Source organism: Penicillium chermesinum, assembly GCF_028974085.1.
Source record: "Penicillium chermesinum strain IBT 19713 chromosome Unknown utg000002l:1.0-5270490.0:1.0-5274688.0, whole genome shotgun sequence".
Classification (NCBI taxonomy): domain Eukaryota; kingdom Fungi; phylum Ascomycota; class Eurotiomycetes; order Eurotiales; family Aspergillaceae; genus Penicillium; species Penicillium chermesinum.
The window spans coordinates 3,246,120-3,273,840 of NW_026695312.1; the positions used below are offsets into that span (position 1 = coordinate 3,246,120).

General features: G+C 51.1%; 10 protein-coding genes across 10 annotated transcripts; 5 read left to right on the forward strand and 5 right to left on the reverse strand.

Moving 5' to 3' along the window:
• Positions 1–301: 301 nt before the first annotated feature.
• N7468_002072 (rRNA-processing protein UTP11) lies at positions 302–1,235 on the reverse strand (the record flags this gene model as incomplete). The annotated part of the gene is made up of 2 exons (XM_058471369.1): positions 302–1,075; positions 1,140–1,235. The coding sequence occupies 2 exons, from the start codon at positions 1,233–1,235 to the stop codon at positions 302–304; spliced, it is 870 nt and encodes a 289-aa protein (XP_058334510.1).
• Positions 1,236–1,675: 440 nt separating this feature from the next.
• N7468_002073 (uncharacterized protein) lies at positions 1,676–2,254 on the forward strand (the record flags this gene model as incomplete). Its single annotated transcript, XM_058471370.1, has 2 exons — positions 1,676–1,829; positions 1,989–2,254. The coding sequence occupies 2 exons, from the start codon at positions 1,676–1,678 to the stop codon at positions 2,252–2,254; spliced, it is 420 nt and encodes a 139-aa protein (XP_058334511.1).
• Positions 2,255–3,045: 791 nt separating this feature from the next.
• N7468_002074 (putative transcription initiation factor TFIID, 31kD subunit) lies at positions 3,046–3,774 on the reverse strand (the record flags this gene model as incomplete). Its single annotated transcript, XM_058471371.1, has 1 exon — positions 3,046–3,774. One exon carries the CDS (start codon positions 3,772–3,774, stop codon positions 3,046–3,048), a length of 729 nt encoding a protein of 242 aa, XP_058334512.1.
• A 1,701-nt stretch (positions 3,775–5,475) lies between these two features.
• Positions 5,476–7,917, reverse strand: N7468_002075 (putative lipin Smp2; the record flags this gene model as incomplete). The annotated part of the gene is made up of 5 exons (XM_058471372.1): positions 5,476–5,795; positions 5,875–6,407; positions 6,465–7,317; positions 7,419–7,742; positions 7,809–7,917. 5 exons carry the CDS (start codon positions 7,915–7,917, stop codon positions 5,476–5,478), a joined length of 2,139 nt encoding a protein of 712 aa, XP_058334513.1.
• A 2,942-nt stretch (positions 7,918–10,859) lies between these two features.
• Positions 10,860–14,254, forward strand: N7468_002076 (Fibronectin type III domain protein; the record flags this gene model as incomplete). Its single annotated transcript, XM_058471373.1, is given in 4 exon segments — positions 10,860–10,975; positions 11,041–11,227; positions 11,308–12,009; positions 12,026–14,254. 4 exon segments carry the CDS (start codon positions 10,860–10,862, stop codon positions 14,252–14,254), a joined length of 3,234 nt encoding a protein of 1,077 aa, XP_058334514.1.
• Positions 14,255–14,665: 411 nt separating this feature from the next.
• On the forward strand, positions 14,666–15,862 carry N7468_002077 (tRNA guanylyltransferase; the record flags this gene model as incomplete). The annotated part of the gene is made up of 6 exons (XM_058471374.1): positions 14,666–14,769; positions 14,823–15,056; positions 15,109–15,284; positions 15,340–15,428; positions 15,482–15,586; positions 15,644–15,862. Coding segments are annotated over 6 exons (927 nt in total), but the record flags the coding sequence as incomplete, so codon positions are not given.
• A 163-nt stretch (positions 15,863–16,025) lies between these two features.
• On the reverse strand, positions 16,026–16,898 carry N7468_002078 (uncharacterized protein; the record flags this gene model as incomplete). Its single annotated transcript, XM_058471375.1, has 1 exon — positions 16,026–16,898. The coding sequence occupies one exon, from the start codon at positions 16,896–16,898 to the stop codon at positions 16,026–16,028; it is 873 nt and encodes a 290-aa protein (XP_058334516.1).
• Positions 16,899–17,604: 706 nt separating this feature from the next.
• On the forward strand, positions 17,605–19,293 carry N7468_002079 (TPR domain protein; the record flags this gene model as incomplete). The annotated part of the gene is made up of 1 exon (XM_058471376.1): positions 17,605–19,293. One exon carries the CDS (start codon positions 17,605–17,607, stop codon positions 19,291–19,293), a length of 1,689 nt encoding a protein of 562 aa, XP_058334517.1.
• Positions 19,294–22,929: 3,636 nt separating this feature from the next.
• Positions 22,930–24,430, forward strand: N7468_002080 (class I SAM-dependent methyltransferase; the record flags this gene model as incomplete). The annotated part of the gene is made up of 2 exons (XM_058471377.1): positions 22,930–23,438; positions 23,536–24,430. The coding sequence occupies 2 exons, from the start codon at positions 22,930–22,932 to the stop codon at positions 24,428–24,430; spliced, it is 1,404 nt and encodes a 467-aa protein (XP_058334518.1).
• Positions 24,431–25,849: 1,419 nt separating this feature from the next.
• N7468_002081 (Set1-mediated histone H3-K4 methylation subunit Swd1) lies at positions 25,850–27,517 on the reverse strand (the record flags this gene model as incomplete). The annotated part of the gene is made up of 6 exons (XM_058471378.1): positions 25,850–26,113; positions 26,164–26,908; positions 26,972–27,112; positions 27,169–27,257; positions 27,336–27,397; positions 27,448–27,517. 6 exons carry the CDS (start codon positions 27,515–27,517, stop codon positions 25,850–25,852), a joined length of 1,371 nt encoding a protein of 456 aa, XP_058334519.1.
• Between the last annotated feature and the right edge of the window lie 204 nt (positions 27,518–27,721).

A 27,721-nucleotide genomic window follows, 5' to 3' on the forward strand; every position in this document is an offset into this window, starting at 1 on the left:
GACAAAGCAGGTTTGCCTTGTTTGTTTAGCTCCCCGCCACATCCGAGGACTAAAGTGAGCTGATGATTGCTACTCCAATTGATAGATCGTATGATCGGCAGAATATGCTCTCAATTCTTCCCTGATACGTAGAGTACCCTATTCACCTTATGGTCTCCAATCTAAAATTGACTTCATGGCGTCTGGACAAGACTAAATCACAGGATCCATTTACATACACCAGAACTCCGCTTCTATGCTGGTATCAATACAGATAGAAAATGAGAAAACAAGATCATCAACTCGTAAGGAAACACCACTCTCAGCGCTTGCGCTCTCGCACCTTCCACTTGACCCCATTTTTGTTCGTACCGCCTACCGAGTTGTCCATCTTGGCCCGCTGCCAATCGAGCTCGCGCTCAGCTGCTTGAAGCTCGGCGAATTGTTTCCGGAGAGCCTTGAGCTTGTTCTCTCGGCTTTGCACCGTGCGCTTGCGGATATAGCGAGCTCGGCGAGCTTCAACGAGTGCCTTGCGTTCGGCCGCGATTTGTTTAGGAGTTTTGTGGACCTTCTTGGACGATTCGTCTGAATCCTCATCCATAGCTTCCATCTCCTCAGCTTCCGACCGTTTGCGCTTGAGATCTTGCTGTTCAGCTTTATCATCGGCAAAAACGATTTTGCGAGCCTTTTTCTTGGCAGGTGGTCCAAAGGCAAGATCATCCAGATCATCGAAGCTGTCAAACTCGTCCTCCGACTCTTCTTCCTTTTTTTCCTGGCTCTTGACCCCTAAGAAATCATCCATCCCCTTTTGTAGTTTGGCATCACTTTCCAGGCGCTCAATTTCTCTTCGTATCCGTTCTGACTGTGTCTTCAAATATCCTTTGTCCTGGGTTTTGAGCAGCTTGATTGCCTCATGGCTCAGCCCAGCCGCTGAAGGTCTTGCCACATTGCCGCGACCATGTTTCCCTTGCTTCTGGTTGCGGTCGCCCATCATACCGAAATGGAACTCATCGGGGTTTCGGTTGAGTGCCTTCTCTTCAAGGCGCTTGAGCTTCGCCTTCTTCTCATTGTAGTCTTTGGCTCGGAGCGAGTAGTCCTATTCCATATTAGCACCATTCTTAGTAAAGATCCTAAATGAGGATTCAAATAGAATAGCTCACCTTATGCTTCTCAAGAATACCCCACTTCTCGCGCCCTTCGAGCTGGCCACGCTCGCGGTGGTTGCGCCGTTGAACGGCATTGCGCATGGAAGACATGCTGTGAAAAGTTGTGAGAAACCAAAGGCCAGTCGGCCAAGATTAAGGCAATTTCAAAAAAGCAAAGCAGCCGTGAAAAAGGAAAATAAGGAGTAATGCAAATGACCTGAGAAGCTTGTACGAAGAGCATTTAACCATCTTCAGGTAGAACGAGAGGGTTTTTTTTTCTTCTTTTTGCCGGCACCGACCGCCCCGGCTCCTCACGCTCCGCCGCATCAACAGCTCGCACCATTTCCCTGGCCAGACTGTATGATCTCTTGGAAGCTGCAGTTTCGCACCAGTTTGCCACATTACCGCGACTCGAGCATTCAGATAAATCTCTGCCTGTCTGGTAGCTTACCAATTGAGCCATTCTCTCGACTCCAAGCCACCGCGGACCCCGGCTTTGCTGCCTATCAGATAATCTACCATTCGATCCCGGAGATCGACGTCTTCTCTCGATGGCCACACCATCTGCGCCCGCAGATTCGCCGAGCCCTGCCGCTTCGAAATACAATCTCCGCAACCCCCTTCCTCTCTCAGCTCCCCAGGAGCAAGAAGTGCAGAAACTCTTCCATAAGCGCGTAAGAGCCCAGTGCGCTGATTTAATCAAAGGTATGGGATCATCTGTGGGGTGCACGGACTCAAGACTTGTTCTCCTACACCATGTAGTTTCACTCTATACTATAAAAATCGGTTGTTTAGGCTGAAGACCCGAGCTGCTCGTATCAAATGCCATGGTTTGGACCAAAGCTGACAATCCAACCCAAATAGCCTTCGCAGAATGTGCCGTTGATAGGACTGTCACCGCGACATGGGTCTGCCGCGAGCAACGACTTGCCATGAACTCATGCATGCTGAAACATGCCACCCGGGAAAACGAGGATCTCGCGCGCGAAGAATGGTTCGCCACGGTGGACGAGAGGCGCAGGGCCTACAGGGAGGAGCGAGCAGGCGTGGAAGCCCGCCGTGCACAATTGGATGAAATGATGCGCAAAGATGAGGAGCGACGACAGCAACAGCAAGCCCGTAAGAATTGAGCCTCGTCCTCTTGACGAGAGTATGGCGGCCGCTGGGTCTTTTACATCATATTCCTTGCATCTTCCAGTGTACATTGTTCTATATGGGTTCGGCGTTTGTGGGTCTGTTGCTTCGACCATCTTGTCATCGGTTACCGCCATGACTATCTGTGCCTTCTACTTCTCTGCTCCTGGCGTTTTGCAAAATGAGGCGTTTCCTTGGGGCATATGTCCTGCATGATCATCCTAAGGGATGGATTCAGTTCCTGTACGATATGTCAAAACAATTCTGCATCAATAAAGCTACTTTGGCACTTCCCACTTACACAGATGGTCCTCATCTTATAGACGCTTCGTAGCGGGTTCTCTTGTAGAATTGAGTAGATAGAGGCAAGCATGAACCCTCCATTAGTTTCCAAGGTTCTTCCTTTTTTACACATCCATGATAAGACCCTTTCCGACGTGCCCTTGTCCTTGCCGACACAGCTAAGACTTGTTAATCGTAAAACTAGGCAGGTGCTGAATATCAAGGCGCAAATAGATGTATTGCGGGAGTAGTCTCATACGGAGACAGACTAGTAAGATTCCCAGTATCGTGAGTATTAACATGAACTGAAACCCAGGACATAAAACGCCAGGCTCCACGAACACCCCTAAAGACCATAAAACGAGACCAGCAGCAACTTCAAGCATCATTCATTTTCTGATCCTCATCACCTTCCCCTGCTTCCCCCATAGCAGTATCCTCCCCAAAGATATCCTCCATCTTCCCATCCTCTTCATCCTCCTCCTCACCCTCTTCGCTCTCATTCTCATTCGCCCGCTTCTCCCCCCTCGGGCTCCGTCGCATCCGGCAGATCCTCCTCCCCTTCGCTCTCCCACTCATCCTTCATGTTCCACCCAGTTCCCGTAAGACAGAACCGCTCAGGCGGCAACCGCATCCCCGCCATCATAACACTCTGATTCGCCGCCCCCTGCGCCTGGTTATTCCCCTGATCGAAGCCCCTGGACACACCCGGCAGCGCAATCCGATTACGCTCCGACGCAACATCCATCAGGAACTCCTTCGGCAGCCCCGCCTGGAACTGGTAGTGCAGCCGCGACGCAATGCTGAGCCGCAGCGCGCCCAGCGAGACATTGTTCACCTCGCCCGCAGCATTCTTGCCTGTCGCCCCCGTGTTGTCCACTGCGTTCGCATAGCCTTCCGTCGCCAGATGCACCGAGTCCTGCAGCACGTTCGACGTGTACCGGTAGGCGAAGTCGAGGAGTTGCAGCGGCACGCGGTCTTGGTAGCTTGTGACGCCGAGCGAGGCGAGGAGCATGTGCACGAGCCGTACGTCGCGCGGGCGTCGTGATTTGCCACTGTCTTGGATCGAGGTTCCCGGGATGTGTGGGGGTGGTGCGGTTGAGGTTGTTGGGGCTGTTGCCGGTGCGGGTGCGGTTGATGCTGGGACGCCGTTTGGGGCTGAGGAGGACTCTGCCGGTGGGGTGAGGGGTTGGGTTGCTGGCCCAGACCCTTGAGTTTGGCTTGGGGAGGCCATTGTATTCTTTTCTTTCTTTTTAGGTGAAATGGGGATTCTTTTGGATTAGGTCGCGGATGGGGATGAATCGAGGGCCCCGGTCGCGCGGGGGATAGATTTGGAGGAATCTGATTCTTGTATGTTATGGGGAGTTTGCGCGCGACGAGAGAGAAAGTGAGGGCTGCTGGTTGCCCCCAGAAGTGTGTGTCCAGTGGGAGAGGGTGTAAAGTGACCTTCAAACGAGCCGGCGAGAAGTTGCATGTCCGAAAAGGATGAGCTTCGACGCACTAACCGCTTCGGGCTACTCAGCAGAAGGTCCTTTCGCTATGCTTTTTATTGGCTTCAGGAAAGTCACAGAATGCAGCGTACTTGAGAATGAAACCTGATACGGATTCTTGACCCTCTCAAGGAACCTGGCGCATTTTGCAGGAAGTTGGTAAATAATACTGAAAGGCTCCTTGAGCGAGTTTCTAAGCCTAGTAACTTTTTTCGGAAACCGGGTACCGAATCTTCAATATTGAAATTTATCAAAACATGCTCTATTGATTTCCTCAAATTAAATGGGCTTTATGGGATAGCTTAAGCGAAACGGCCCAGATCAGTGGGCTGGACATATTCTGAAACCTGGTGGTGATCTGCCTATCTGGGTGTCAGTTTATGGAACATGGTATTAAACCTTTGGTATAGGCTTCAAGTTCTATCAAAAACAGATTTTTGATTTCCTGACAGAATTGTACTACTAGGTGAGATTTACGGAATAGTCCTAGCAAAATGGCATAGAATAGCGTGCTAAACAGGTTTTCGAACCTGGTGTCAATATCTGGAACCTGGTGACTTTTTACAGAACTGGGTGTTAAATCTTACGATAGGTTCAAGTTACATGGGAAAAAAGATGATAAAAATCAAATCTTTGATTCCATGTAGAGCCAGTCTTTACAATAGGCTTTATGGGGTAGTCCAAGCAAAGTGGTGTGGAACGGTGGGCTAGACAGGATGTTCATCCTGGTGGTGATTTAGAGACCCGGGTGTTGATTTGTGGATTGAGGTGAGGTCTTCCATACACAGGCGGCACAGACTGGTCCTTTCAAGGGACTCAGTTTTTGACCTTATTTGAGGTATGACTATCCCCTATTGTGAATAGCTATATTATTGCCACTGACGAGTCAAGGGTAATAGTCATACGTTTTGATTAAATGTTCATAATGAAAGATGCCTACTGTGGGTGCTACTTTTGTGTACATAGCATATTCGGGCTTCCTATGGTTTAAAGTACGTGGTACGCTAGGAAATCTCAGAGACCATGTAGGATCTGTTTCGAGGAAGTCTTGCTCACGAGAGTGGTTAGGATAGTGGAGGGCTATGTCCCTAAACGTAAGTGATACGGAATGGCTTTATGATCTACTCTCTGCATAAATGACTTTTCAATCTGGCTTACTAGAAAATCCGAGTCGATAACTTAAGACCATACCTATTATAGAGCCCGAGATTTATTGACTAGTATCTGAGTGTACAATGTAAAATTTCAACTCCAGCGCCTTGTATGCATCAACAAGCAAAAGAATTTACAAACAATATAACAGATGCAGGCTCAAACTCCTCATGACTTTTATCTTGAAAGTTTTGATTGCAAGGGTATCATGCTGCAGTGGTGCGGTTTATGCAAATGCAAGTTCTGAGGGCTGAGCCGGAAAAGAGAAGCAAGGAAAACAGCGCATGTAAGGTCTACTCATCATTTCCATGCGGTTTGGGGCGGATGGGAAGAGTCCTTGTACCAGCATTGACTATTTCAGGCAATGCTTCGTCTTCCGTTTCCGCCAGAGGTTGGTCGACTTCAACTGAATCCACAATTGACCCCGCTGGGTCAGACAGGGCTGAGCCATGCGAGATGTAGCTAGCACCGAGGTCTGTGCCTTCCTCATCGTACTCACTGCCTTCGGGGTCGCTCGATTCATCTTCATCGTATTCATCTTCAACATCATCTTCATCATCGGCAACTTCGTCTTCTTCATCTTCGTCCACATCGCCATCGTCGTCATCCTCGTCTTCACTATCAGTCGTAGAAAAGTCCTCCTAGGTCTTGCGGTGTATCGCGCCAGTAGGTGAAATCGGTATATTCCTCACCTCCAGATTGGACCAAAAGGCTGACAGAAGGGAAGAAATGGTCAATCAATTCCTGCATAGTGACATAGCTGCTTTTGTACTTGTTCAGACTCAGCAGATCCAAGGACACTTCTGCATTGGAGTTGATGGTGAAGATGCGGGTCGACGGGACGTTGACGGATCGATAACTCAAGGCGTCGGTCAATCGGTTACCAAAGCCAGCATAGAATGGGTTCTCTTTTCCGTGGAAAAGGTTAAGGATATCGCGCAGACATGCCATTTTGAAGACCTCGGGCTTCCTGAGGTAGATCTCTCGTCTCAACGCAGCCATGGTACGATCTGGACTGCAGATGACAGGTCCCTTTGGAAGTCGATAGCCGTCTTGGCATACCCCGTACAGATACGCTCGGGTCGTGTCAGTTTGTCCAACGGACCGACTGGTGAGGTACATGATATTGTAGCCGTTATTGACGATGTCAGTGTAGAGTTTGGCTACCCCAGCATGTGTCCAGTCGCGCCCGATCATGTTCAATACATGGCCTAATGCATCAGACCTAAGAGATATTAGCTCACTTGAGATAAAAATAAGAAAAGCTGACAGGTCCACTCACTTGGTGATTGTTCCATCAATGTCAGAAATCACGATCGGCGTATTTCCACTCCACAGATACATGTGAGCTGTACAAACGGCTTTATTAACGCTGAAGGACATGGTATTGCACCCTGGCTTGAGGTTCAATGCCTTGAGCTGATCACTAGTCAAACGCAAGGTCTTGGCGTAGTTGCGCGTTTCACCAGGGAAGGAGTCATGTAGAGGTGAACGAGGCGGGGTTGGAAACCCAGGCTGAAGGTCGGATTTGGTCCGATGGTGAAGCGGCATCGATGAGTTCAAGTTCGCATGTTCACCTTCACTGTGATATCCCGGATCTGAGATAGCATCATCACTAATGGCGGTATTGGGTCGCATAGCATTAATGGTGGCCCGCCGGTTGGCAGCTTCCTTTGCCTCCTCGCTGCTGTAGATCCAAAGATTACCATGCTCATCGGCACCAATAAGAGCGCCAATGTCATAGTTACCCTCGAGCTCTTCAGCAAGAATCTTGCGAGCAAGGACTTCTGCGCGAAGTGCATCGTCCTCGTTGCTCTTATAACCAGTCATATCCAGCATCAAATCGCCAGTCTCCGTCACATGGGAGGGAATGTTTGAGCCTGATAACTTTTGCGACAAGGATTTTGCACGGGAGAGGGCTTCGTCAAAGGACACCGCGGGAGGACTGCGAGCATGAGCTCGCAGCTCCGCTTCATCATTTGCTGGTTCGGGGCTACCGGAAGCGAGTTCGTCGGCGGCAGATGAACGACGGGTCGAGGCTGCACTGTCGGCAATCATATGATCGAGATGGGGATCTGGTTGCGAGCGACTAAGTTCAGACTCGTTGGGGGAGCGCGAAACAGGCGTGAGCGTCCCTTACAGAATGGTTAGCGAAGTAAATTCGGGAATCAATTGGATATCCGGTATGGTCATACCAAAATCGGTTCGTGCTCGACTTATTGGTATTCCTGGAGACTTCGCTCTGTCCGGGGTTTTAGCGCCCTCTGAGAGTGCATCGCCGTCTTCCCCAGATCCAGATAGTCTGGCTCCTGGAGAGACTGCGGGAATTCCTCGCTGGGAACCTTCGGACTCCCCGCCGGAGATACTAGCGGGGAGGTTTGTAAAGACGCCGGGATCTCGTCGGTCGTTTCGAACACAAAAAACGCTTCGCCTCCTTCTCCCAATTTCATGGCATAATCCTGCTTAACCCCATTCACATGAAATTCGACTTTCTTTTCATACGGCCGCAGCAACGAGAATTTGCCAAAGCGGACATGGAAGGGCGAACAAGCCAGGGTCCCTATTGCGCGACAAGTACAGATTAGCTATGCGTTGTGACAGAAAAAACAAGCTGGCCATGACGTACCATCATCCTGCTCAATGACAATAACATCAATGGCCCCGCTGAGAGTTGCGGGATTGATCGAGTTCCATGTTTTGGACACGGAGCCGCTGAGGCTCCGAACGTACTGCATGTTGGGTTTGGGGAAGTACCCTCTATGCTGCAGGAGGAGAGCCCTGGAAGAATATAAAGAACGAGAGAGGCCCCAAACCTTTTGAAACGAGGGATTTGAGGGGGCGACGATCAAGAGGGGAAAGCAGGATCAGGGTCGGAGAAGTGAGGACTGACCGTCGGGCCCATGTGACAGTCAGCTCACTGAGGTCATCCGCACCTCAACGGGGGAGAACTACGAACAATGAAGAACCGGGGGAGTCAAGAAAGAGAGTGGGACAATGGAGGCCTCAAGATGCTTTTCCCACACCACCCACAAAGGTTGTTGAATGTTGATGCACCAACCAGCCCAACGAAATTTAGGTAAGCAGGCCGAGGCGTGATGCAACCAGTCCATGGATGACCCACAATCGCCCTTACATACGAGGGTTAGTGCCGATCTGGTTGATACCCGTTCTCGAGAATTCTTCAGCCCCATGCCTGTTGAATTCAGACTGTTTCGTTTTCACAAAACTCGGCCACCTCGGTCGTGCATAGATCGCCAAATGGTGTTAGGATCGTGGTAGGCCTGCAATTTTGCTTAAGGCTAAACTCGTATATTAACAAAATTATATTCGACTATTCTATTCCTCCAGATGTCCGTGGGAGTGCCAATTGCAAAGCCTGCCACAATAAAGAGTGCTTCAGATATCTCAATCGGCATACTAGTGGCTATCCCACGGAAGGGGTAATGATTGCGGGATAAGGCCGGGGGCCATTGCAATGGGGCGCCAGGGAAACCTCCTTAACCTTGTCAAAGTGCCATTCCAGGCGTTGCAAAAGCTCAGAAACGATGTCTACTTGGAGAGCCTGCGGCAGAGAATATCCCTGGCTCCAGCGTTGTCCGTCTCCTCGCCCGACGAGGTTGGCCGGAATCGGTCATTGGTGGCTTCCAAATTGGTTTCAGTCAGCCAAGTTGTCGTACCATTTCTTTCGGCAATCTGCGTGACGACTTTTGTCGTTTCCTGATCATTTCCCTTGCGGTATTTCGGGATCTCAACCCCCTAAAACCAATTGAGAAACAATCGCCCAAGGATTATGACGGAATCATTCCGTCAAAGATCCGGGACGAATAGCATCGGGCCAGGTTGGTTTGGCATGTACGGTCACGAGAAGATTCACAGCTGGAGTTGACAGTCAACGGTCTTGTAGTGAGGGTCAGCAGGGGCTTTCTCAGACACAGAATTTCTCAGTCTTGAACATACCAGGCTACAAGAGCCACAACGGCTTGGCCAAGTGATCAGCATCCAGACCGCATAATAAGCAGATCTTGATAGGTTGTCGGGGCAAATCCTAAGCATACCGCATTAACACCAACCGGACACAATGTAGCAATGGCCACGAGGTGAGGACTTCCAGCTCCAGCAAGGCCAGCAACTGCTGAAACAGAAGGGTGTCATGGGCCACACGTTTGCTTATCGCAAAACCAGCGTATAAGTTTGGCCACGATGAGGAAAGCTACGGTATCGATCTCGAACTCCTTCTAGAATGTGGGACCCATGAGGATGTTGGTGTGCATCCATAGCTAGGTCATTGTCTTCTTTGGAGGAATTATCTTATGTTGGTTATTGGTACTAACTGGAATGAGCAGAGCAACTGCATTTTCCGCAGGAAAAACAGCCCATCGTGAAAAATACCTTGGGGATCAATCAATGTGCATGTGTCTCCGATGCCGGCTACTATTATCATCGCCTCAGGGGATTTCTTAAACCCATTGATGAGGCACCTTGTATAGTGCCGCTATACTATCCAAACAGAAACAGGTCCTCTATCTGAGGCCCTGAATATATCGAACCGGTTAAATATATGCAGGACTCCTTGCATTCTCTTCAAATACAAATCATTGGGGTGAAATCTTCTGTAAAGACATGGCAATCTTTGGGAGATGATGTTTCTTTGTTCTTGCATTTCTGTCAGAAGCTCCCGCCAACGAAGACAGTCGCCATATCTATCTTTCTGTCCTTGTGTATCGTAGTGTGCTGCTCAAACCTCACTCCCCTAAATTTACGGAATCAAATAACCGGATGGAAGGGGTAATGATATCCAGTCGGATCAGGAACTTCTTATGCTAATACTGCTCTGTGGTAGAGACAGGGAGGTACTTTCCAACAACGCCCCTCTCATCCAAACACACGAACGCTATGGCTTGTCTCTCCTACTCCCGACACTTATTCATTATCTAGCGTGATACGATATGCGGGCAACCGACAATTATGTCCCCTAGCTACATTCCAGGCATGGTTAGTCCTTGAATTTTGGCCTCTGGGCGATGAATTCGACGGAAATCAAGTTGAGCGTGCAGCTGTCTGCTGGCAATGTTACTGTCATTCTAGCCAATTTTTCTCATTGCTCCTAGTCACCATCCCAGTGGCAATCCATTGGTGTTTATCCTCAGGTAGGGGCGGCCGGAAATTTAATCGCACTGTGTCGTCCACAAGGGTATCTGAAATGGGGAAATGGATATGGACGAGCGTAAGAAAGGCCTTCAGAATCTTGGCGCAATGAGATACTTAGTGTGCCCATTCCTGAGTGGGACTCAGTAAAGGGACTTGGCTGCCTTGCTTATGTCTGGAATCAAGCATCGTGCGACAATCATCGTATCCTGACTAAAGTTCAGGGTGTGCGTGGTGTACTCCGCTGTAAGAAGGTGGTTTGTCATGACAGTTTGCTCAGGGATACTTCAAGCGGAATGTAAATGGACTAGTAATTATACCTTGCGATGCTTCGAGTTGAGTCAACGCTATTCCTGGAACAGATTAGCTGCCGATCGCTGTACGTTATAAGGCTAGTTCGCATGAGGAAATTATTGACTAAGGGAATGAAGATCACGTGGCGTATCCCACCGAACTGGAACTCGGAAAGACCATCTTCAAGCCTTCTTCGTATATTCTCTGCTGCCCGCGTCGATGGGTCTCTGACGCTGGCATGTATGAGCCATTCTACGTTGCCTTCGACGCCTATCCAGCCATCCTCCCCCGCGTGAGGGTGCGTGGCGTCATGGCTCTCTTCCTGGCAGTCTCTATCCTCTGGGCTTTGATTTGGTAAGTCCCACGTGAGGTTGACAATACTACAAATCGCTTTCAATGCTGACAGAGCACCTTCCTAGGCTTCTCTATCGTGCGTGGCAGGTCTGTCAGACCCCGAATGATCTGCTGGTCGAAAAGTTGGGCCTCGATATTCCACCGCCCCCAGAAGTCACATTGGAAGAGATTACGGCCCGTGAGATTCGCATCGCATGGAAGCAACCAGATTTCCATAATTCGATTCACAAGCATATCATCCAAGTTAACAATGTCAAAGGTATGCCAAATCATGGGCTTGAGGTGTACCTCACATATGCTAATAGTGTCTACCTTTAGTTGGCGAATCGAAGCGAGCGGAGACCGCAGTCGAGATCCTAAACCTTATCCCCGGAAACATCTACCACATCTGCGTCCTTTCCGTGAGTGCAGCCAATTTCCAGACCCCAAGTGCAATTCTCCATGTCCGAACGAAATGTCTCCCGTTGTCCCGAACCCAACAAGATGCTCCGAACACCGGCCCTACGATCCGCGCTTCAATTCCTCGATCGACCGTCGGCCTACCTACTCCCTCCGCTCCTGTTATGGCTCGTGAACACAGCGCTGGGCAAATGGGAGGGAAACGCCCGTCTGCCGGGCGCCGCCTGTCTCCCGCAACTGGCCAGGGAGATTACAGCAACTCCGAAGATGCGCCTAGGGGCCCAAGTAAGAATGATCGCGATGGGAGCCTAGAGCAATTGGCCGACCGTTTAAAGTCGTTGCAGCAAGACAATGAAAGTCTGGAGAAGCAAGCGGCCGAAGAGGAGGAAGAGCATATTGCCTTGCTCAAGGAACTTGAAAAGCAGCGCGACGACCTGAAAAAACGGGTTAAAGAGAAAGATGAAGTAAGCGGAGATCTCAAGAAGCATGTCTCGAAACTGGAAAGCGTCAACCGGACTGTTCAGAGCGAAAAATCAAAACGCATGCGTCTTCTTCAGCAGAAAGAAGCGGAGCGCAAGAAACGCAAGAACGACATCGTACGATGGCAAGAGAGGATCGCACGTATGACGTCCGACGTTGCGCAGGCCAAAGACGAAAAAAACACGATTGGAGGAAGACGGCAAAGCTAAGGCAGAAGAAATTCGTGAAAAGATTGCCAAAGAACAAGCAGAGATGAAGGTGATCGACGACGAGATTCAGGATAAAGGAGGACGCATCAAGAAACTCGAGGAAGAAAGGCAAGGGGCCCCGGATGGCGACAACGAAGATGGCAAGGAACTGGACCGAATTGATAATGAGCGTGCTCGACAATGGGAGTTCAAGTTGCATAGTTTACAGACTCGTTATGCGACTCTTGTGAATCTTCATACGCAGGCACAACAACAATACCAGGAAGCTCAGGAGCGGCTCAAGTGGCTCACCACCCAACGATCCGGTAGCACTGGCCCATTTTCGCTACCAGCTTTGGACCTGGACTTGTCAAACAATGCCACCATTCGGCCCCGTCGTCATCGCAGCTCTCTAACGAGTGACATATCTTCACCGATGAACTACGGTGTGGAGCCAACGTTCCCTGGCGGAATCAATTACAATCCTCCTTCTTCCAATTCACCTCCGTTCGCACCTGGTCCCGCTATTTTCAATATTAACAATGGGATGACACTCCCCGGTCTCGATCCTCCAGAGATCATGCGCTCTGATGCCGAAGCCGGGTACAACAATCCTCAGATGAGCCCCCGCGCCGATGCTTTACTGCCATCTGATCTTCTTGGAGATGAAGAATCTCCGGAGTTCAGCCGGCCTGTAGCTCGTCCACGATTCTCGACAATGGATTCTTCACATGTGCCACTGGATAGCTTCGGTCATGGACCTGTTTCACCGGTGTCCTCTGGCAGCAGACCAGGCAGTATCTTCGCAAGTCCCTTGGAGACACTCAACCGGCAAGATTCGGGCTCCCAGCCCCAGCCATTATCAACGGCTGAGGAGGCCCCGAAGAGCGCATCCCGACGGCTCTCTGGTCTTTTTGGTTTCCATCGCCCTCGCGGTAAAACACTTGCCGACGAACCGCCCATGCTAGGAACCTTGAAGGCAGGCCAAAGCCAGTCCTTCCCTCGAAATATCGATGAACTCGATCCTATAGGGTCTCGTCGGAGAAGGCTGAGCCATACCGGGAATTGGGCGAATCCGATGTCCTTGTTCCCTCGTAGCAACACTGCTGGGGCGACTGAAAACGCAGGGGATATGACGAATGACACGTCTTCCGACCACCCTCCTTCTCGACGTGCTGCCTTCTCGAACATATTCTCGTCCAGTAAATTTGGTTTCGGGGGTGCGAGCAACCGTGGCCACGCCGATCTCACATCGGGATATAATCAGTTCAGTGCTCGTCATGACCCTATTGATCCATCGTCTCTACTTGGTGGTGTCCGCCGCGGGTCGCTATCTCCCCGGCCCTCGTCTACGTTTTCATTTGACAACCAAAATCAATTCCCTCATCCCTCCACAGATAACCGACATTTTGGATGGCCATCTCTGGAGCCAACTGGGCACAGAAATAGTCCACTGGGCTTGGACTGGGCTTCACCACAGCCATGGTCTAGAGCACCTTCTCGCCGTCCATCTGTTCAGTATGGATCCTCTGGACATCTTCCTTTGGGTCTTAGCGGTGAGCCGGATTTTGTTGAGGAGGCACATGATCGCCAACTTCGGCCACTCCAAGCCCCAATTGGCACTCGGCCTTCCTCATCGCATCGACCAGTGACTCCCAAACTCAATCCCGCGGCCCCGTCTTTTCGGGCTATCTTCTCCAGCGGCAAGAAGTCCGACCAGGGCAAAGAACTGGACGGGCAGTCGGACGCTGCTTGCGACATCCACCTTGATGATGGATCTCCGTCTGAGCCTCGCAATTCTCGCGACTCGCGTTCTCTCTCCCACTTCACAGGTGACTCTTACGAATCTTTAGAGCGTGTGCCCTCAGGAGCGTCCGTGGACAACGCCTCTAAGGAATCATTCATTCGCAAGATTACTCGCAAAGGTAGCTCGAGCAAATTCAGCTCCTGGAAAGATCGCTCTGGCTTCTTCTCCAAGAAGGGCGACACTGCACAGACGGAGATCGATGAAGATGTCTCAAGTGATGCCCAGCTGTGCAAGAGCATAGACAGTACTGCCTCTAGCGTTCCCTCTGCCAACCACTCCACACGCAGCAGCCTCGGCTTCTTTTCGCGTAAGTCGCGCAAGTCTGACAAGGCGAGCGAGACGAGCGAGCGGGCCAGCGAAGCCGGCGACGATGAAATCCCGGACATCCCTGAGATTCCATCATGATAGTTAAGCCGAATCCATTCCTTATCTCTCCTATTCTCCAGTATATCCCCGCTCCAATTGGATCAGTCTACATAAGTCATTAGTAAAATTTCACCCAATCGATGGAGTAAATAGTCATTTGAGTTCGGCATCCAGAATCACTTTCCGTAAACTCGCGAGCGTAATTAAATAATCTTCGGAAGGATTTGGTACTCAAGGTTTAGCTATCTCGAAAGGACTTTGAATGTTGTGGTTTGGTAGAATTCAGGTCTGGTCAGGTACCCAATCCGGGCGGAACTGATCGCACAAAATGCGATATCGACTCATCAAATCCGACTCAACATCCCGCGCCGCAGTGCTTCAAGCAACAAACATGGCCAATTCAAAGTAAGCATCCTTCATTCCAATCTAGTAGCTCACATGATATGAGTGCTCATATCCGAAAGATTCGAATACGTCAAGGACTTTGAGCAACCTGATGTATTGCTTCCCAATACGTGGATCGTGGTCCGCATTGACGGAAGAGGATTTCACAAGTAGATCTTCCCAACCCTGGAGAACCAGATCAGGCGCTGAAATTTATGTCTAGGTTATCAGACCACTATGAGTTTCAAAAGCCTAATGACCGCCGGGCTCTGGACCTCATGAATACGGCCGCAGTTGAGGTCATGAAGGATCTGCCAGATCTATGCATCGCCTATGGCGTCAGCGACGAGTTCAGGTATACCCATCTCTTCTTTCCCTCTGGACTATTTTCACTGACTCCTCCTCCTCCAAGCTTTGTCTTCCATCCAACTTGTCAGCTCTTCGAGCGACGAAACGCGTAGGTCTCGCCTACCGGGAATATGAAGCGGGCGATGCTAAACTATCTCCAGGAAACTAGTGACCACCATTGTGTCCACATTCACAGCACATTACATCTATCAATGGTCAAATTTCTTTCCCGATAAGCCGCTTCAGCCACCATTTTTGCCGTCCTTTGATGGACGCGCGGTCATATATCCTTCAAATCGAATTCTCAGAGACTACATGAGCTGGAGACAAGTCGATTGTCAGTTTAATTCCAAGCATACGATAAGATCTGCTTGCTAATACTGTATGGAAAGGCCATATCAACAACCTTTACAATACAACATTCTGGACCATGGTGCTCAAGGGTGGAATGAGCAATACAGACGCCGAGCAGGAGTTGAAGGTAAGTTTTCGGTGCTACGCTAACGCTTTAGTGCGTGGCTGACAGGGCACCAGGGCACTGTTTCTGCCGATAAGAATGAGATCCTCTTCAAACGCTTTGGCATAAATTATAACAACGAAGAGGAAATATACAAGAAAGGGAGCGTCCTTTATCGCCAGGTAAGACTTGACGTCCATTCCAGTATGGACCGATTCCCCTGTCTAACTGCCCTCCAGTTCGAGCTCCAGGAACCGCAACCAGTTCCTGCATCAACAACAGAAGAGGCTGCAGAGCCGGAACCGAAGCAATCAAGATCGCAACAAGACAAGCTTCGCAAGCTCCGTCGAAAGGCTCGGGTAGTGGTAGACCATGTTGACATTATCAAAGATGATTTCTGGGAGAGGCGGCCCTGGATCCTCTCGAATAAGCCTGGCACCCTGCCAGCGCAGACTTGATACCCGTTTGAGTAGGAAAATAAGAAGCAATCAAAAATCCTAATAGAATATAGCCTCCGTTGAACAAATGGGTATCTTGATCGCGCCAGAGTACACGCGTATGCAAAATGTTGATGGACCGAGTATATCCAATGCTTTTTAAACTCCAATAACCTTTTCCCACTCAGGCTTTGCTGGTGCCCTTTTCTCCCTTCTTTTCCTTCTGAGCTTTCGTTTTCGACCTCGAGTCACCATCCTCATCTTGGCGCCGTGACTTCTTGTTCTTTTTTTCCTTCTTCGCCTCGGTCTTCAGCTCGATGGTATCCGTTTCTTGTTCTGTCGACATGGGCGTGGGGTAGTCGTCCTCCGGTGTACCCCGTTTCGACTTCTTCGACTTGGTGTGATCCTTGATTCCCCCCGGGCTGTTTTCGTCTGATTTGCGAGCCTCTTTTGCCAACTTCCTCTCCTTCTTCTCCTTCTTCTTTTGCTTCCGTCGTAACCGACGCTCCTCTTTGCTCTCTTTCGGCTTCTCCAGTCCACTGGACTCACCAGAAGACTCGACATCGAGCTTCCGACGTCTGCGCTTCTCCTCCTTCCGCGCAGCCTTCTCTTCCTTCTTCTCCTTCTTCGCCTTGCGCTCGCCATCATCATCCGCATCACGCTTGCGCTTGGATTTTGACTTCTCCTGCTCCTTCTTGTCCTTCTTCTCCTTCCTCCTTGAATCGCTGCCAGCAGCATCGTTATCCTCCATAGTCCCCGCAAGGCCTTCCCCGCGAACAAAGAATCGGTATAATTCACTCGTCAGCGCGTTCCCCGGCGCCGCGACCGGTTTGTCCTGGCCCAGATCCTTGAGCGCATCTTCGAACCCGCGGAGCCACCACTGGTTCGTCGCATCTTTGGTGGTCTTCTTGCCTACGCCGTGGTTGTTGGCTTTGCGTGCGACGAGGATCGGCTTCGTGAGGCCTAGGCCGCCGTGCGGTCCGGGGCGCTGGTTTGGGTTGAGGGGGTTGCCGGGACCGGACCAGCCGTGGCGCATTAGATAGGCTTGGGCGTCCATTCTGCGGGGGGAGAGAATGGTCCCTAATGGTGTGAAGGGTGGTTGGAGGCAAGGCTTGGGGGAAGGAAAAAAAAGTTGCGGATAAGAAAGTGAAAAATCGGGCGGGCGATAAGTGTGGGTCTAGGTTTGGCTGGTCTCTTGTTTACTTTTCTAAGGACTATTGATGCTCGGGCTATGGTTATTCTTGGTATGGAGCAATTTATTTGGTTTCTATTTAAGCTGTGAGACTGGTGGGGACTCGTGGAGGCGCAATTCGTCTCATAATTCGGAGCACTTATGATCAGTGGCTCAATCCTCAGCCTGATCCCTCAGGCAAAGACGAATACAACCAACAGCCAAAATGGGACTAGAGTCCTTTCGGATGGGGATTGGAGGTAAATGCTTTCAATTCCAAGGATTTAAACGCACTCCTGTTCTGTTCTTCATATAATATCGATGAAAGAGGCGCAAGATTTGCCTCTTTCGGCCTAGTTACGTTAAAAGATGAATCTTCACAAGATTCGCCGCGGGGATCTTTGTCATCGTATCACACCACTCCAGAGCTGGGCAGCTAACTCGCATCCATAGACCCGAGGATCTCGAAGGCATCGGGCTATTCGGAGCATTATAAATTAGCCACGCCTATCCCTAGGGTCGTATGTTTAGTTTAGGGCTATAAGCACTGCACTCGTCAGGCTTACTCTATCTCCGCAAAGCAATCACTCTCATGTCGGAAACCTATTTCAACCTAGGGTCCTACCATTGCCCTGTAACAACCAGTTCCCCTCAGGCCCAGGCATGGTTCGACAGAGGCCTCATCTGGAGCTATGCATTCAATCATGAAGAGGCCATAGCATGTTTCCAACGAGCCATCGATGCCGACCCTACCTGTGCAATGGCATACTGGGGTCTAGCCTACGCGATTGGTCCCAATTATAACAAGCCATGGGGCTTCTTTGACGAGAAAGAGCTGAAGCAAGTCGTATACCGAGGCTATCATGCTGCCCAATCTGCCTTGGCTCATATTGAGCAAGCCTCGCCGTTGGAGGCAGCCTTTGTAAAAGCTATTCAAGCCCGCTATCCGGACGAAGTGCCGGTCAAGACATTCGAAGAATGGAATGCGAGTTTCGCGGAGGAAATGAAAAGTGTGCAAAGGGACTTCCCTCAGAGCCTTGACGTCGCGACTATCTATGCTGACGCCCTTATGAACCTGAAGCCATGGCAATTGTGGAGCTTAGAAACCGGGGAACCTACGGAAGGAGCGCCGACACTGGAAGTCAAGCAGATTATCGATGATGCTTTAGCAGGGATCCCCGGCGCCCTCGGGCACCCTGGGCTGTTGCATCTCTATATTCATCTCATGGAGATGTCACCCTCGCCCGAATCTGCCCTTCCGATCGCCAATCGCCTTCGTGGGCTTGTGCCGGATGGGGGTCATCTGCAGCATATGCCGACCCATCTCGACATTTTGTGTGGGAAATACGAAGATGCTATTACCTGGAACACTGCTGCTATTGCAGCCGATGAGAAATATGTCAAGGAGGTCGGGCCCCTGAATTTCTATACTCTCTACAGGTCTCACGACTATCACTTTTGTGTATATGCTGCTATGTTCTCGGGGAAGTTCCAGGTCGCGATCGACACAACTGCAAAACTTGAGGCATCGATACCTGAAAGTCTACTGCGAGTCGAATCGCCGCCAATGGCAGACTGGCTAGAGGCATTCTTGTCCTTAAGAGCACACGTCCTTATTCGATTTGGGCGCTGGGATGATATCATATCGCTCCAAATCCCCGAAAATCAAGGACTCTACGCCATGACCACGGCAATTACCCATTATGCCAAGGGTGTTGCTTTTGCCGCGAAAGGAAATGTTGATGAGGCATCAAACCAACAGCAGCTGTTCGAGCAGGCTGTTGGCCGGGTTCCGGAATCACGCACCCTGTTCAATAATACATGCTTAGATATTCTAGCCATTGCGCGGGAAATGTTGAAGGGAGAGCTGCTTTACCGCCAACGGCTGTTTGACGCGGCCTTCGAGAGCCTCCGCTCGGCTATCCATCTAGAAGACAATCTCCCGTATGATGAGCCGTGGGGCTGGATGCAGCCAACCCGGCACGCATATGGAGCTCTTTTGTTGGAGCAGGGCCACGTTGAGCAGTCCCTTGAGGTTTACAGAGCTGATTTGGGCCTTAGTGAGACTCTTCCCCGAGCTCTACGGCATCCTAACAATGTATGGGGTCTTCATGGAGCGCACGAATGTTTTCTGAAGCTGGGGCGTGATGCGGAAGCTCGGGACCTTGAGCCTCTTCTGTCAAGAGCCACTGCTGGCGCTGATGTTCCAATCTACGCATCCTGCTTCTGTCGTCGGGCAGACGGTCACCAAGGCAGTGTTACGTGTGGCGGCCGCAATTAATCCGAGTCAGATGGATAATCCTCCGAGGTGGAATTCTCACATGGTTATTAGAGCCACATTCTCTATAATATTAAATTTTTCGAGAATATCCCATGTCTACCATGATGAAATTGCATTCATAAGCTCAGCACCACGCATGGGCTGCCTTGTAAAATCTGCATGTTGTTCGATTGGAAGAAAAGCATCCAGTGTATTGCCGCAGATATTGTTTCGCCCACGACTGCCTCCAAGGCTACACAACAAGTACAACCGCCAGCCCGAAACCATTCAGCTTGCAGCACTGGGGCTTCAACCATCCCTAACACAGTCGGGGCCGTTCTTCTGCATGCTTCTTTTCTTCGGCCGAGAATTTGCCATTTTGTCCAAGCCTGGGGCCCTGTAGCTTAGCAGTGTTTCTCCTGTCGTGGCCAGCCCCATCGCTATAAAGATGGAATGCTATTGGGTACCACCGGAACCATGATAATCACAGTATTCAATCATGTATTGACGCCTGTAGCCGTGCTTTCGCATTACGAGCCCAATTCAACCTCTCAGTCTTGCGTTATAGAAGTCCACAGGTTCATCCATGAACCCGGATACCCCTACCCCCGCGGCTCGGGTGATATGAAAGCTGTGTACCACACCAGCACGCAGAAACCCGCACCCGATCAGGAATTGACTTTGAATAACGAGATTCTTTTTTTTTTCTTCATCTACAGTCAGAAGCCAGGACGAGCGAAATGCCCTACCGTAGCCCTCGTACCTGCACTAGGGCAACCGCCTGTAGAATGCGAAAAATGTTTCGCTGCATACCGGTATGTGATGTGATGTATCGTGCCTTGACTATTCCTCAGGGGAAGGGGGCGGATTGACCCAGGATAGAGTGGCATTGGGCCTATCCTTGCATCAAAGCGCAGGAATTTTCCGATTCCCGGCGCAATGGCTTCAAGGGCTTAGTTGCTGCATGTTCGATGTATGACACTTCGGAAAAGAGTCCCATGGAGTCCCACTTGCGGAGAGAGCCAAGATCAGCTGGAACGACTGGAGGGCTTACGCGGGGTCAAAGATGTATAGAAGAGCTAGCTTGAAGTAGTTGCCTGTGCCGTCATTGGAGATTGCTGGAGTACGGAATAGATTCCCCATGTTTGGTTGAGGGCTTGGGCTGTCCGCTCATCATGTCCCGGGGCCTCGGATAGTGTTTGAATGGTACACGTAGACCAGTAGCGACGACATCGGCATTCACAACGTCGGCCCACTTCTACGCTTGAGGAAAGATAACTAGTTGCTCAGTTGGGCATCGGGAGTTATTCTCGAGGCACAAACCTTCTGTGCGTCCATCAGTGGCATCGGGCACTTCCTGGAGTTCACAAACCGCGAAAAGTGATAAATCGCCGCCGATCTCCGGGCAGGAGGAGCTCCCGTGGAACCTGTCTGCTAATTGCCCTTTTTTTTGCCTCTCCTTTTTCTTTCGCTAAGCTTGAGTGACACATGTCGATCTGCCGTGGATGAACAGTACATGCCCGCTGGTTGTTTTTTTCCCGGCTCGTACATCCGGGGGGAACGGAAACTCTATGGAGCGGGGGCTCGTTCTGCACTCGACTCCTCGCCCCCATGCCCTACTGAAAATCACAGACTCGGATGTGATACTCTCGACAGTATCCACCGTCACACATCGCCGGGCGGTTATGATCTGTGGCAAGTTTCGGACGAGGACCGCGATGTGCTTCGACGAGCGGATCGTAAATAGGGTCCCTACGGAGTACGGGGGCTAGTAATTCCAAATCCTCGGATGCTCATTCAGCCACTGTAATCTCAAACTGTCGATCTGCCAGGGGAGGCTGATGCACGCTGCAAGTCAGAAAGAGGCGCGGCAGAACCATGGCACGGAAGGCGGATCGGCAAATCCGGACAAGGTCTGGAGCGGGTGGAGAGCAGAGTTCAGGCCTCGTAAGAAAAGGTCATCATGCCTATCGTCGAATTTCAGGGCTGTGGGAACGAGGATTTTCGTCAAAGCCGAGATCCACGATCGAGATCCGGATACGACATCTACGAACTGAAATCATCCAGTCTTCATGCCCTTTTGGCTTCGGGGAGAAAGGCATGATCTGGGGTCGGGTGGAGCCCCACCTACGCCATTGCTTGGGATCGTCGCGTGTGATTTGACGGAAAGGACAGATCCCGATGCCCAAAACGCAGTGGCTTGAGGGATTGGGGGAGGGGATGATCTGTATGGAGTAACCAGGATGCACCAGGGGGGGTTGGGGGGGGGTCTCCGGTACGAAGTACGGTCTAAAGTCATGTTCAGGGCGTCACAACGGTAATCACCCGAGGGTTCGAGTCATACTACGCAGTAATAGCTCGATAAGCCATCAACTCGGGCTATATATTCCGTGAGTGATGCGCCCCCGTCCCAGGCACCTGGAACAATGCGCTGCTAGCCTTAGTACGACGCGTAGAGCGACGAACCAGGATACGTCCCGAGAGTGTGCAGAACCAGCATGATTCGCAGCGTCACATCCACCCGAGGCCCTGGGTTCGGTGGCAACATGGAAACACGCATGTTCATGAGATCAAATTCCTGGAACGCCGGACATATGCAGTTCGGAGAACTCCGAGAAGGGGGGGGGGATTGAAAAGGTTCCAGCTGGACCCAAGGATCCTCCAGATTCGCGGGTGTGAATTCCCCCCCGAAACTACCGGCGTCGCTTAAATTGACAGGACCCAGACGGTCCAGGATTTGTAGGCTCCAGGCGGACCGTGTACCCGCCCGGAGGTGGGGACATGATCAGCCCAAAAGCTCCCCCAAAAAGCCCTAGAAAGCCCGGGGCTTTGGCCCAACTCTAAACCGCAGCAGGATGACTGGATCGGGATAGTGTAGGGCCCCGCTGGACCAGCCAGGGTCCGTGGCCAAACCCGAGGCTCTGGATCTCCGGGTCTATTGGTCTCAGAAAATGCAGTCGAATGATCACCGGTGGAACCTTTCTGGCGCCTACAGTACGGAGTACCTGGTCCGCAATTCTTCTACTCTGGTCCTGCTGGGTTTTGTCCAGGTGTCGGTGACAATTGGAAGTGCTCTATGATCTGGGCGTGTATACCCTATTTTGATCTACAGGATTCGCAAACTGGGATGCTCCCAAACAAAGAAAGCTTGATACTGAAGAGACATGGGTCCGCCTTGGCCCCCCCCGGACCTCTCTCGTACTTAACCCGATCAAGTGCGTCCCAAAAGTGAAGAGACGCAATTTCTTTTTTTTTTTTTGCCTTCTTTTTTCTTTTTTGGTCTTTTGAGGTGCCCGCTTTTTCCTGCTCTGGGGTTCCTGTACTTTGGTACTTTTGACTTACCAAGGTCTAGCGCTAGGATTCCCCTAATAATTTCTAATTCATTCATTCCCTATTAATATAGCTAGTCCTCCTTGGGATTCCTCGGTTTCCCTTTTCTTTGATTCTGAGCCCCGTGGGTCCTCCGGGTACCAACCACACAACCTTAACTTTCCCAACCCCTCTCTCTCTCTCACACATACTCTGGCGTTGCTGTTTCCCCTGTCGGTTTTTTTTCCCCCTTAGCTTGGCTCCTTGTATCCCGTCACACTGATCGATGTACGCTCGTTTCCATTGATCCCACGCGCCTGAATCGTCCGCGATTCTCGCGCCTGCACAATGTCTTCTTCCCACGACAATTGGCGGCGTCTGCCTCCAATAAGTACCATCTCCCCGCCTCCCAAAAGACACAAGTCGGAGTCCACCCCCTTGAGCGATTCCGGCCTCTCAAGGTACTATGTATCCCACTCCGGCTCCGTTCCATCCAGTGACCGGGCCAGCTCGCGACACGCCTCCGCAGCTATGGACATCTACGCCATCACCGATCGCGACCCGTCCGAGCGAGACCGAGCCAGAGACCGTGAATGGGAACGACAAAGGGAGCGGGAGCGGGAGCGGGAACGAGAGCGACTAAGGCAACGCGAGCGAGATCGCGAGCTGCGTGATCGCGATCGTGAAAGGGAACGGAACCGCGAGCTGCAGCGAGACTACGACGCTCGCCGCGCGGCCCGTTTCGCGAGCAATGGATCGGTGGCTTCGCATACCTCCGCCGTCTCACGAGGATCGCATTCATCTCCGCCAATAGTGGTGGCCGAGCGCAAAGTGTCGGACTACAAGGCCCCGGCTGAGTATGTTGATCTCGCTTCCTCCCGCAATTTTTCACCCTTTGCTGGGGGTAAATGAAACTATGACGGAAAGTTGTTGCTAACAATTGAGTCCTTTTAGCTCCACCGAGAAATACCCCCTCCAGGAAGAGAATGGACGAAAATACCATGGATATCACAAAAACAAGTACTTCTTACCCTGTGATGAGGAAGAGCAGGACCGTCTCGATATCTTCCACAAGCTTTTCACCGTGGCGCGGGCTAAGGATGGCTTAATCTATGCCCCGCACACAGACGGGTCTCGAATTCTGGATCTGGGCTGCGGAACCGGCATTTGGTGCATTGACGTTGCGAGCAAGTTGAAGAATTCACATGTCGTGGGGGTCGATTTGGCCGCCATCCAGCCTACCGAATGTCCGAAGAATCTCGACTTCTATTCTCCGTTCGATTTCGACGGCCAGTGGTCATTAGGAGAGGACTCGTGGGACTTGATCCACATGCAGATGGGCTGTGGAAGTGTCGTCAGTTGGCCGACTCTGTACAAGCGGGCATTCAGGCACCTGCGACCCGGAGCTTGGTTTGAGCAAGTGGAAATCGATTTTGAACCGCGATGTGATGACCGGGATCTCAGCTCGACGGCCATGCGGCAGTGGTACAAGCTACTGAAGAAAACTACGGAGGCCAACAACCGGCCAATTGCCCACGATTATCGCCAAACCATCGCCGACTTGCAAGCAGCTGGCTTCACTCAAATCGACCACCAAGTGATAGGTCTCCCAATGAATCCGTGGCACGATGACGATCACGAGCGCCAGGTCGCCCGGTGGTACAATCTTGCCATTTCTGAGAGTGTTGAGACGCTCTGTCTGGCTCCTTTTACTCGCACGGAACCTGCCTGGGATCTCGCTAGCATTCGGCGCTTGGCACACAATGTGAAAACCGAAGCGTTCAATCGGGAGATCCGTTGCTACAACATCCTGCATATTTATCAAGCGCAAAAGCCTTTCCCCAATTGATTTGTCCACCAGCTTGATATCATTCCATCTCCCGCTACCGCTCCATCGATACGAATAACGGACATCGCCTTCTACTGTGATAGCGCAGGGCTGCCTTTTTTTTTTTCTCTTCGTGACCCCAAATCCGCCCATCACGATTTGGTCTCCCCCGCTAGCGCTGATATCAATGTCCCCGGTATCACCTCATCTGGCAAGCTCTCTTACCAGCTTCAACCCGCGCCGATATAAAAGTCCGATCCCCTTCCAGATAAAATATGCACGATACGAACTAGATCATACCCTCTCAGCCGCCATTGTGGATCCCGTGATAGCAGGCTACCACCCCCTCCTCCCTTTGCATATCACTCTATGATCATCCGTGATACAATGGAGTTCATCTGAGCGCAGAGCCCTTAACGACCTCTTCTATCTTTGGTTCTAGCATCTTCATGGCGTTTCATGCCCTTTTCTTCGCGTGCTTGGTATATACCCAATTCTATCCTTTTACGAACTTAAAGTCGCTGTCGGACAATGCCGTCTTGTTTGGGTGGTATTCTTTTCGTTCAGGTTTCCTGTAAGCTGCCCTGTAGAACACCGTGGCGTCAGTACCGGTACATTCCGACTATAGAAGAGTACGATAGAGCAGTACTAGCACTAGGAGGCAGTGTACTAATGCCGTGCAGACTCGGAAGAACCTTGGAACCTTGGAACGTTTTATAGTAATTAGTCATATGCTTACTAGGTCATGTAACGAGAGTTGTACGTGTCTGAGCAACTTCACGCTGACCCGACTTGAAATCGCGCCTTCTTCATTCCAATCCGACCTCCTGAGGATCCCTTCAGGAATTAATCTAAATACTATCGATATTAGTTGTTGGGGTTCAAGTGTGTTCGCCGAATAGACCCGGCCAGACTCGCGGCTGCTAATCTTGACTCTTCCCGAGGCCTTGGATATATCTCCACCAACCTGTCGCGTCACCCTTCTGGCAACCTTCAAGGTTTACTACCAAAAGCAATCGGATTTTGAATTTCGACTCTCATGTCGCATTTCCAGAAATGAACGTGACAGATAGGCATTCAAAACATTCTGATTGCGCTTCAAAATTTCGGGTACCTCTCAACTGCACGATCCCTGTACGGCAAGTCTATATTCGTCAACACACGGGTATATTTAAGTTCCGAAGGTCTTTGACCCCAGGCCATTGAGACATTGTTGGATGTACTGGTATCAATAGGTATGATTATTCTCATCAAATCATGTAGTACATTGATTGAAGCTCATCTGCAGGTAGCCATCTGAAAGCCTGCGCGCACGCCAAATCGATCCGATCCTTGACGGAACAAAGTCCACTATCCCTGGGCTTATTCCGAACGCCACTGCAAAGAAAATAAAACGCCGCGCCTATGCAAATAAACCACCCTTCTCTATTGTACGTCAATCTACCGCCGCCGACTCCGACCGGACCCACGAGGGGCAGCGTCCGCCTCAGTCTCAGGCCCATCGCGCCCAGCACCGGGCGTTCGTCGACGCATAGTCCCCGGCCCAACAGCAATGATGTCTTCTCCGCTGTCACTATCCGAGACATCCATCAGAACAGGCATCGCAAACGCGTGGGCCGGATCAGTGTCGGTGTCTACTTTGCTCGGATCCGGGGTAATGACGTCCGGTTCCTCATCTTCCAGGTCCAACCGGCGCTGGTGCACCTGCTCCGCGGGTGCACGTCAAACTCATCCTCCTTCTCGACGTACTCGACGTTCTCTTCGACCTCGCCAAAATCGGGCGCCAGCGCAGACCATTTCTGTGGCGTGATGATGAACCATTCGTAGATGGCGCCACTTTCCAGCCCGCAGGCAACTACGAGGGGTCGCGTCGGGTGCCATTCTACCACGCCGAGCTCTTCGCGGGCTCCCTCGAGGATTTTGGCGAGGGATCCGTGGCTGCGCTCCCAGACGTAGATGTCCGGGTTCATGTACGTTGTTGCAGTGACGAATTCGCCGGTTGAGGAGAACGTGACGTGGTTCCAGCTGAGTCGGTTGACGACGTCTTGGAATTTATGCTCGATTTGGAGCTTGATATTGGCGGGTTCAAGGCCCATGCCGAGCTGGGAGAGGTCGGGCATTACGACGGTGCGGATGATTCGGTCGGAGCTATTGATGAGGAGGTCTTTGCCGTTCTTAGAGAGGCGGATGAGGATAACGACGCCGTTACAGAGCCGGGAGGAGTGGATTGTGGTGCAGGTTTCGGTTTCGATGATGTTGATCCAGCCTTTCGATGTGCCGGAGATTACATGGTTCCCCAATGCCGTGAATATGCTCACGCAGGTTGAATGCTTCGCATCTTGCGCGGCTTGTTTGGCAGCTGCTTCGGGCGTGAGTTCTTCGCCGTTCGGAGCCTGAGGGCGTAGAGGGGCGGATGGGAGAATTCGTTTGATGGCTTTCGGGGAGGATATATCGACGAGGACGGGTTGATCTTCAAAGAGAGATGCGACGAAGAGGAGACTGAGAAATTAGCCAGGGTAAGCCGATATACATCAACATGTCGATAGGTCGGTGGGGCCGTACTGGTTAAACGGGTGCAATTCAGCAATGTAGACCGGCGCTTCAAATCTTACTGTGCGCAGTCGCGAGCCGTCCTTGAGATCCCATAGGATGCATTTCCAGTCCTGGGACGAGGTAAGCAGATATCGTCCATCTCTCGACCAGCTATTGAGACAGTCAGTGCCTTGCGCACAAGTGCTCCGCGAATTGGGCGAATCTACCTAAGGGATTGGATCTGGCGCGTGTGACCTTGTAGCTTGAGCGCAACGCCATTGGTTTCGATATCAAATATGACAACTGTTCCGTCAACCTGAGAGAAGCAAGTTAGCCTGATATTCGTGAGTAGAAGCCGCAAATCATGCCTCTGCCTGGGTATGGAGTGACGAACCCGACCTGAGGCTAGGAAATCGCCGGTATGGTTGAATCGGAGGCAGCTGGCGTGACCACTCTCTATGAACAATCAGCAACGATGTGTATAAAAGCGCCCAGGGAAACCGTACGAAGCTTTTCTGTTAGGGTATCTGGGTATTCCTGAGCCAAAATAAATGGATCAACAAGTGAGAGATTCATTGTGACGTCCAAGTGTCGCGAGGAGGCGGGCAGTCAAATGGCAATTCCCCTCAAAGGAGGAGACTAAGCTGTACAGCAAGCATGCAGCGATATCTGGAAGCGGTATAAGTGAGACTATAATCTGTGCGTAGACATTGACAATTGTTTGTTTCCCATGAGATTTCAAGGAAAACCTGGGACCGATAATGGATATAATTCAGCGGG